The 10,509-nt window shown below is 35.2% G+C and overlaps 2 protein-coding genes across 2 annotated transcripts; both read right to left on the bottom strand.

The window, feature by feature from the left end:
• Window positions 1–610: 610 nt before the first annotated feature.
• On the bottom strand, window positions 611–2,409 carry LOC132308148 (protein CANDIDATE G-PROTEIN COUPLED RECEPTOR 7-like). Its single transcript, XM_059806150.1, has one exon. The coding sequence runs from the start codon at window positions 2,184–2,186 to the stop codon at window positions 870–872; it is 1,317 nt and encodes a 438-aa protein (XP_059662133.1). The 5' UTR covers window positions 2,187–2,409; the 3' UTR covers window positions 611–869.
• A 3,018-nt stretch (window positions 2,410–5,427) lies between these two features.
• Window positions 5,428–8,497, bottom strand: LOC132308149 (beta-carotene isomerase D27, chloroplastic). The gene is made up of 6 exons (XM_059806153.1): window positions 7,922–8,497; window positions 6,633–6,725; window positions 6,352–6,413; window positions 5,936–6,042; window positions 5,720–5,815; window positions 5,428–5,641 (listed from the first exon to the last, which is right to left on the bottom strand). The coding sequence occupies exons 1-6, from the start codon at window positions 8,282–8,284 to the stop codon at window positions 5,595–5,597; spliced, it is 768 nt and encodes a 255-aa protein (XP_059662136.1). The 5' UTR covers window positions 8,285–8,497; the 3' UTR covers window positions 5,428–5,594.
• Between the last annotated feature and the right edge of the window lie 2,012 nt (window positions 8,498–10,509).

A 10,509-nucleotide genomic window follows, 5' to 3' on the forward strand; every position in this document is an offset into this window, starting at 1 on the left:
ATGCTATAATGCACTTTCACAAACCAACAAATAAGCCACGTGTTTGACAATTTGAGTGACTAATTCATGAGGCCCCAACTACCCTTCAAAGTCCGATTGGTAATGTTTGAATACTTTCAAGTATCAAGCTCCGCTTTAAAATGTAAAAAACGCTCACCTATCAGCAGAACCACGGTACGTAAAATCTAAATTGGGATTGTAGATTATTGTTATTAGAGGCTTGTGAAGCTTATGCTATACACCTTCTCCCTAGATTTTGCCTCAAAGACAGAGAAAAGAATACCATCTCAAGTATTAGTTATACAGGTTTACTCCTCAGAGCATTAGGTGCATAAAAGACTAATATTATCAGTAATAATATGACAACAATTCAAAGATCACTTCTAGTTTTAAAATTCCAAACTACTTATACCGAACGTGTAAAATTAACTTTGCTCAGCTTTCAATTTCGCTTGTAAATGAAAGAGATATCATCATCATCCCTTGTTATTCACTTAAGAGCATTTGATGCAGGTCAATCTGAAAACCACAGCATTGAATGTGCTATTAAAACATGCATTTGCAGCTTAAAATGAGAGCCAGAGAACAAGTTTCTAGGTGCTTCATCCTCTGACATCAAAATTAAAATGCAGTTATTGTCCAAAGTTATTCAAAAGACTCCCTACCGATAATAGAACTAGTTGTATTGTGGACACATATAAAGAGCAATGAAATTATACCGTTGGCTCAAGTACAACATGCACAGAAAATCAACAATACATAATGAGAAAGATAATGGTCAAAGTTACAGAACAACTCATGCTAAAGTTTTGGCTTCTACCTCAACTTTCCCAATATGATCACCTCCTCCAGGATTCTTGGAAGTTAAATCACAACTCAAATTCGTCCTCGAGTTTCAATGCTTCAGCTGCAGCTTCCTCCTCTTCATCATCAATCACAAAATACGGATTGTGCGCCTCGGGCCTGAACTTATAACCGGTGAAAGCATAGAAAGCAAGTGTCGCTAATTCCCCAGCCACCACACTGGTCCAAAGGTACCTGTAAGAGGTAATAGTCTCCAATGCATACACCACAACACGCGTAAAGTAAATGTAGCAGATCACCACAATATAATAATGCCGGAACAGTGTCAATTTCATCAAATTCACAGCCGCTTTCCCGTCTGTCCGTGCCGCCTCCCTCAAATTCTTAATAGACCACACAATTGGGAACAGAACAGCACAGCAACACACAACATCAACCAGCAAGAACACCTGCTTCCATGTCACCCAATCCTGCCCAAACGGCCCCGTTTCATCTGTAACAACCTGAGCTATATTGGCAACCACCTGAAGTGGAATCACAATCATCAAAACCTTCTTTTCCTTATCTTGAAGGTAGGGTTTCAAGAATGACCAACCAGTCCCAATCAACACAATCAATGTGAACAAAGTAATTCCTTTCAAGAAACTAAATATATAGAACAACACATCCCAACCATGCGCACTACCTGTTCGCTTAATGTACGATTTATCCTCAGCTTCACAGAGAAGGTTCAGTGCTTTCAAGGCCAAAACGGCGAGCATAAAGAAATGAATTCTAAACACAGTCAATAACTTCTTATAAATAAAATATATCCAAACACCTGCTAGGGTGAAGTATGTCAACGAAAACAGGAAGTAAATCCGGGGCAGAACCGTCATTCCGGCCGATAAATAGTCGCGACCACCGTTCTTCCCTTCGAGATTATACATGGCCGATCGAACGTTCATGGAGACCTTAAGCTGTAGAACACAATTGGCGAAGACTAGGGTGTAGCGATCGGCGTCGGTTTCATTGTACAGGGTATCGAAACTCTTGGCTTCGTTGAGGGAATTGAAGGTGTAGACATTCTTGATGAGTTCGGATCCGAGGGCGCACGTGATGTCTCTCTCTTCGAGCTGTTGGAGCACGTGGAGCCACGAGTCTCGAGTGCAGAGGAAGAAGCCGACCTTGGACAGGTCGAGTTCGGAGCTAGGGTTGGAGAGTGAGATCTGAGAGACGTGGAGCTCGAGACGGCCTCGGTGTGTGAATCCGAACTCGTCGAAGGGGATGACGGTCCGGTCATCGGAGCGGATATCGGAGACTCGGATCTCGGCAGAGGTGGGAGAGGATGAGAGAGAGAGGAAGACGAAGAAGCAGAGAGAGAGAAAAGGAAGAGAGGCCATGGGTGTTGGAAGATCTGAAGGTTGAGATCTCTCTCAGTTTCTGCAATTCTAGAGAGAGAAAGACATGGGAGGGATTGAATTAATAATATATAACATTAACAGCTCACCGACGACTGTGAGTTGATTGGCGGAGGATTGTGAAGACTGGAAGTTTGAAGATGACAGAGTCTTTCTCTGTGTTACAACCCCCTCTCTTCTTGCAGATTTATTTGTTCAAGAGAAAATAAATTAACGCGGAAAGGAACTAGAAAAGTTTATTCTCTTTATTTTTAATAGTAATTTTAAGTAAAAATTTGAAAGAAAATGATAAGGGAATTTGTGTTATTTCTCTATAAATAAATAAATCTTTTCTTTTTTTCCTCAATTATTTTTACAACATGATAAAAGAGTTACTAATTATAATTTCCTTTATTTATTTTGAATTGTTGGAATTGAGGTGAAACGAGGAAAAAAAAAAGATAAAAATGAAGATTATTTTCTTGTATTTCTTTTAAAATAAATTATAAAAAAACATTAAGGAGGAGAAAGGAAAAAAAAAAAGGAAAGTATACCCCTAAAATACTCTTTTGACTATTTTTATAAAACTGACGAAATTTTACTGTTCTTTAACTTGTTTCCCTCAGTTATACAAATATGAAGGGAGATTGACATTATCCTCCCATTTTCTTCAATTTTTCTCCATAACTAATACAATCTCCTCTTGTGGGAAAAAAAAAAAATACAATCACCTCTTTTCATTTGTTTCATGTTATCCAAACACAACGTACTTATCCAGGCCTTTGTTTTCTTCCTTTCTCTCCTAAATTTAGCATTTTCTTTTCTTTCCATATTTCCTATTATACAAACGGAATATAATAATAAATTTTGATGGAATTTAAAAATGGGCTATTATATTTTGATAATATTAGTAAAATAATAATAATAATAATACTTCACAATTGTGAGTGACTTGCAGGGATGGCAATGGGGCAGTTTGGGGCGGGTTTTGCATTCCCCATCCCCGCCCCCGTTTAATTTTGGTATCTCCAAAACCGCCCCATAACCGGTTCATTTTTTCCCTCTAATCCCCATAACCGCCCCTGCCCCATCCCCACTTGCCCCGTCCTCGCCCCATAACCGATTAGGGCAAATCATTCAGATCTGAACTTGCCCTCTCTCTCGCTCTCTCTCTCTCCATCTGCAACTGAAACTACAAAACTACAAGAATCAAAAGGTCAAAACCCATATATTTCAGCCTCTCCAATCGCCTCCATCTATATTCTCGTTCTCAGCTCTGAACTTGCCCTCTTTCTCTCTCTCTCTCTGTGCAACTGCAAACTACAAAATCTACAAGAATCAGAAAGTCAAAACCTATCGTGTTGGAGAAGAGATCGCGGAGCTGCTCAAAGCAATTACAGAGTCAAAGATCTCAATCCCAATTTTCTCCAAAACGTATGCTTCAAGCAAAAGGTGCCTCCAAGAGGCCCAGATGGTGGAGTGCAGGATAACTAAAGGGCAAGTTCAGAGAATGCAATTAATCTGATTCGGAAGTTACAAAACTATTGGTTGCATTCAACAATCCAATTCCAAATATATATGAATAGAAAGAAATGAAGGCAATGAAATAAACAAGCTTTTTTCCCCTTTTCTGGGTAAGTAGAGAAGATAAGAAAATGCATTTTTACATATATTCAATGATGGGTTTGAGAGAGAGCTTAGAGTTACACGGCCGCCTCAATAGCAAAATGGAAGTGAAGTGTAGGGTTTCCATTATATATATATATAGTAAAGGTTAATTTGGTAACTATATTAACATAGATAAATAAATTAGTAATTTAACATGTTAAACGGGGCGGTTGCGGGGGTAGGCTTGGGGCGGGGATCTTAGTCCCCCACCCCCGCCTCGCAACCGACCGGTTTTTTTTTTTTAACCTTCATCCCCATCTCATTTAAGTAAACGGTTCTCCAAACCCGCTTTAAATGGGGCGGGGGCGGGGCGGTTCCCCACCGAGTTAGGGATTTTTGCCACCCCTAGAAATGGGTGAGGCGGGGAGGGGGCGAATATTGTAGAGTATTTTGATAATTGTAATACGAATTTAAGGAAAATAAATAATAAAATAAATTTTTAATTATGATAATAATTTTTTTTTATGTGGATAAAAACAAGATTTAATTTCTCAACTAAAACTTAATACTAAAATTATTGTTAAAACATCCAAATAATACACAGAATTTCTCAAATGAGAATGCTACTTCATCTGTTTCAAAAAAAAAAATTTCATACTTTCTTTTTTGGTCTGTCCCAAAATAATTGTCCATTTTCTTTTTTCAAACAATATATTTTACATCTTTCCATATATGTCATTAAAGTTTAAAATTTCAAACTTGAATATAAGGGCAAATTAGTAACTTTTCGACAAGACATGTTTCACATGTTCTCTTAAAATTCTTACTTTTTAAAAGTGATATTTAAATTGGGACAGAAGGAGTACAAAAGAATATTTTATTGATTGGAATAGAATAAACTAGAATATGCTTAATATATATATATATACTATTATTGAATATAAAGATAAAATTATAATTTATTACTATAAATGGGCTGAACCGGGAGAGTGCCGTCCTTTCTCCATCCCGTCCCATAACCATGCGGCCGGCCCTTGGCCCTCCCTCGCTTCCCCTCCCTCAAAAACTATATAATCACCCTATAATCGTTCTAAACTGAACAAGTGGGACGAATACTTTACCGGACACAATATTTTGCCACCCGTGGTGAGGCAAGTGGACAGAGCCGGCTACGAATCATATAGTTTCTGAAACAGCTTTAGTTGCCATTTTCAAGATCTTTCTAGAAGTATGGCAACCTAAGTACTGGAAACTGTTAGTGTTTCCTTTTCACTCCTAAATTTTTAATTATCTTTCATGTTTTTGCCACTGACGTATAATAGAGGCACTGTCGAAAAAAAAAAAAAAAATAGAGGCAAATAGGCAATGTCACATTTCACTGACGAATAAGAATGGGACAAAAAATGATAACCATAAAAAGTGACAAGGAAGCTTAACACTTTGCTTCAACTTCATTTGTCCAATATTTTAGTCACCCCACTTACGAGTCTAGTGCAGTATTCGCGTTCTCTCTGCTCATATGGCTTGTCTGTGTGTGTATATATATATAAATTGCTATCATAAATGTTTGTGGGTTTTACAAATATTTAATGAAGTGTGTTATGTATTTTTACCGCATGACATAATATAGAATCTGTTGAAGCAAGGTAAAATTTTGATGCTCCAACTTATGAAGTTGTTGGAATGTGCATATAGATCACTGATTACCATGTTGTACAGTAACAAATAAGTGGGCATAAATGTATAGCAGGTATTGAGGGATTTCATGTATTACATTAAACACTTGTAGCTGCTTCCACGAGTCTAATTGAGTTTAGGGCAGGCACTAGAGCTGGGAGTTGCCATTGAACCTGTAAACAATGAATATACAGTTAGAAATCAGGAAATCATCCACTGCTTATTGATCTAATTAAGCTGAAGAAACTTACAAATATCTCCAAAACAGGGCTGTTTCGCCACCGGATCCTCCTCGAATGGTGGTGGAACTTGACCGTACACCATCTCACAACTCATATCTTCAAAATCTGCAAATTTACATGGACACAAAAAAAAATGATACATAATTATATATGTACGTATAAATAACGTGTGTGCCACTTTTCAAAATTTCGTGGGCATAAATCCAAGAGAATGGTATTACATACTTGGGATCATAGTTAGCGGTAGCCCAAATTCATTGGTGAAGAAATCTTGAGTAGGAATTTTGCACATATTCACACACATTCCCACACACCCACTGTTTTCGAGATACCTGGACAGGGAAAATTGACAACATTGAAAATCAGCGTCTGTACTTTATTGAAAAAAATTGGCCAAACTCGGATTTTCCTTTACTATCAATTTCATTTTGAACACAATCTTATTTACCATCCAAATATATGGTATATGCATACACGAACTTTAAGACTGCATTTCTTTTACTTTAATTTCCTCCGTTTTCTTTACAAGTAAAGTAAGAAGGAACAACACAATTTTAGAACTCATCCATAGATAATATGGAAAAACATTAGAAGACGGTTATTCAAACAGTAAGTTTCAAACAAATAACTACCAAATCTACCTGCATTTCTTTATATGTACTCCACTTTTTTGCTTCACCCCATTTATCTCCACTTCTACTACCTATTCGACGCCCACTATGAGTTAGTAAATCATAATTGCAATAACTAAAGCATCAATATATCATTACATATATATATATATATATATATATATATATATATAACTCAATCTGTATTGCAGAGAGCATGACTAAGAAATGTATAATAAGCACTAAATAATAGTTAAAAGCCATCCAATTGTATAAGATAATAGATAGGTGAAGTGTTGTGGGATGTTTACCTCAGAAGGCCCAACTAGCCAGTGGAAGAAGGGCACTGTTAGTGCAGCATTAAACTCTGCAGCCCATCTTGTTGGTGGAAATAATTTTCTAAACTGCAACAATAATAAACAATTAAGCTATATTTTATAAAAAAAAGTAAAAATAAAATAATAATAATAAAGCCATCTTTTATAAAAAAGTAAAAATAAAATAATAATAATAATAAAGCTATCTTTTAACTGCACGTGAAAATTAACGTGGTTCCTTTCACTCCTACTTGGGAAACAAAACAAAACTAAAACGAATCAATGTTAAAATAGTTGTATCGCTTATTATAATTGTTCGAGATCACATAGTTTTAGATTACCTAATAATTTTTATTTGTCAAGAAGGTTTGAAACCCTCCACCATACCCCTTTTTAAAAATTTTTTGTTTCAGGTAAAATAGTCGCACACCTATTGTATTCTAATTGGGACTTGAATATTAAACCTCTCTTACAATAGAATAAAGCTACTAATACCATTTGAGCTAGAAACACAATGGTAGATTTATAATTTATCAAATAATGTATATATATATATATGTATTTTCCCTTTTTCTTGAACTGTGAGTGAGTTCTAAGCTCCCTTTATTTGAGGGTAAATATTTTCTGTATATTTTGGTGTTTGGTTGTTGTAAAATATATATACATTATTTGAGGGTAAAATATTTTCTGTATATATATATTCTAATTGGGACTTGAATATTAAACATCTCTTACAATAGAATAAAGCTACTAATACCATTTGAGCTAGAAACACAATGGTAGATTTATAATTTATCAAATAATGTGTATATATATATATATATATATATATATATATATATATATCCTTTTTCTTGAACTGTAAGTGAGTTCTAAGCTCCTTTTATTTGAGGGTAAATATTTTTCTGTATATTTTGGTGTTTGGTTGTTGTAAAATTTTTATCAAGGAAAAAATTATTAAAATCGAACAAAAATAACTTATTTATCAAATTTTAGTAAATTATTTTACATGTTATTGGACCTTAATGTCTTCTTAAATCTTTACCAAAGACAGAAAAATAAAAATAAAAATAAATATTTTTCATGAAAAAAGAAGAAAATATTTTACCTGGAAACAAAACTAAGATTTCAGAATTAAGGGCTGTTTGGTTGTATTTTTGAGAATAATTAATTGAAAACAGAGCAAATTAGAGATAATTAATTAGCTTGGTTGGTGTTATGGCACACAATCAAGAATGAGAAGGAAAAATGAAAGTAGAGAAGAGAATGATAGATGTGTGTACCTGAGCAGGAGCACCAGGTGGGAGCATAGACATGAGCACCTCTCGGACCACTTCTTGTTGCTGCATACGAGACCTACCTTGCATTACTCCCTTGGACACATCCACAAAGCTCTCATAGTCATAATCAAACCAACCCTTCTTCTTCCCACCTTTCCCAAATTTCTCCATCTTCCGAGCGAATAGAGTCATGAAAGCCTTCTCGAAGAACCCATCATTGTACTTTGTCTTCTGTCCAAAGGGCGCCGGATTTCCCGATGGCTCGGCAATTCCACACCGGACCACACGGCTACCGGCCTGTCGTCTGCATAAGGAACAGTGATCGAGAGGTCGGAATTGGACGGTCTGGAAGCTTAGAACCACCATGAATTTAATTTGCTGTTTGTATGTATATCCAATAAAATGTGTGTGTTTTGTGAGAACATATAATTTCAGAGAGTTCACTGCATTAGTGTACTCTGTTGTTTCTGATTTCTTCCTCACATTTCACCCCCTTAGAACCATGCGCTCATCTTCTGGTGGAATTCTACAAGGAACACTACAAAACGTCCCCATGAATGGGTGAGAGCGTGTGGTTGGTTGAGTTCGATTGTTCTTTTTTCGCAGGGAAAAAATATGGCGAAAAAAAATATCGCCATACACGTGGCATATCGTTACACAGATTTTAAGTTCTTCTTTAATTAGAATTTTTCAAAAAAAAATTAGGGTTAATTGCACTAAACCCCCTCAACTTTCTTCTCTCTCCCACAAAACCCCCTGAATTTTTGAAAAGACACTAAACCCCCTAAATTATTCTAAATATTGCAAACTGTTAATTAGCCGTCATGTATAATGACCATTAAAGCCTAATTTTTTTTTTATACCTAAACCCATTATTATTATATATATACATATACAAGTATCTATATATTTGAGAATTTGTATTCAGCAACAAATCTAACCATATGCATGTATGTATCAGTAAATGATCGCCTGGTATATTTATAATCTATAATTTGTCTCCGTTCATCTTTCCCAATCTGTTCTTTCTTTCATTAATTGAAAATTGTCCTACAAATCTTTCTCTCAATTGTTTATTTTATTTATTTATTTATTTATTTATTTTTTACTATTTTGGAAAATGAGAATGGCAGAACGATTAATCATATTAAAAAGAAAACAATTTTAGGCTACCATAATCTGAACACAAAATAGAATACCAAAACAATCCTCATAATCAATGAAAAACATTCAAATCAAGATGAAGTGTCCTAACAAACAAATCCGCAAATTCATCACTCACAAGAACGATAAACCAAGACCCCCACCAACCCATCATCACCACCAAATAAAGCCCTTTTTGCCCAAATCTTCAAACCTAACAACCACGGACAACTCAACCACAGGACACCCAGTGAACCAGAGTAATAATTTTATTGAATATTTGAAATAAGAAACCAAAAATTCATTTTTTTTTTTTTTTTTTTTTTTTTTTTTGCTAGTTATAAAAGGTGGGTATTTGTTCTTCAGTGCAAACACAACACCTGTTCGTATTTTTGTGTGTGTTGATTTTCTGGATCTTTTGTTTTTAAGCATCTTCTCTACAGTAGCTGATGAACCCAACTAAAATTATCTTTGAGTTGGTTTAGATAGAGAGAGGGTTTACCGTTTTTGTATAAGGGAGGAAATTATTTGATGCTAATTTAAAGAGATGGAATGGGTTGAGAGACAGAGAGCTTCATGTTGCCAGTAGAAGGTAGGAATTATTTGGCGCAGGTTTAGATAGAGAGAGAGTGTGTGTTTGGCACCGCCATCTATCAATATAATCAAGCAATTCCAATAAGGGAGGTATGATTATGTTGTGTTGGTGATTTTCTATTGGAGATTGAGATTGCATTTGCCACATCAGCCGTTGAAGTATGATATAACTCAAAACAATGTCGTTCAATTAAAGGGCTAAAGGTAATTTGCTTTTTTAGTTAACCAAAGGTTAACCGGTTTGTCCTTAATTGCAACACACTTATAGTTTAGGAGGTTATTCTTTGTTCAGACGGTTTTTTACAATCAACTTATAATTAAGGGGGTTTAATGCACTTAACCCAAAAATTTATGTGCGTTTTTTGAACTTTGGGTTAAGGGAGTTGAGGGAATGAGGAAAATAAATAAATAAAAGGAGAGAGAACAAATGGGAGAATTAGGAATAATTAGTCCCACCATCATCTTCTTACATATCTTTCTAGACTTTCTTGGTGCTTGCCAGCTTGATAGGATTTGAAAAAATTATTCGACAGTCTTAGTTTATTTGATACTTGGTTACAAAGGCGGATTCAGGGGTGGGCGAAAGTGAGCTTCAGCCCACCAAAAAAAAACAAAATTAAAAAAAAAAGAAGTAATGATAGTCCAATTCAAAGTTAGCCCAATCCAAAATTAGCCCACCTCATTCAAAAATGTTGAATCTGTCCTTGCTTGGTGAACTAATTAAATAAAAATTCTCTAATAATCAAATTTTATAATTTATTAATATATTTTTATGAGATCATTTTCTCAATCTAAAGGTCTGTATTTAATTGCTCGACCAATCAAGATTTGCTTCACTGAATCATTACCATAAC

The sequence above is a fragment of the Cornus florida genome, unplaced genomic scaffold (genome assembly GCF_030987335.1).
Source record: "Cornus florida cultivar Cherokee Brave unplaced genomic scaffold, ASM3098733v1 CherokeeBrave_3.0.0_Hap2_Chr05, whole genome shotgun sequence".
Classification (NCBI taxonomy): Eukaryota; Viridiplantae; Streptophyta; class Magnoliopsida; order Cornales; family Cornaceae; genus Cornus; species Cornus florida.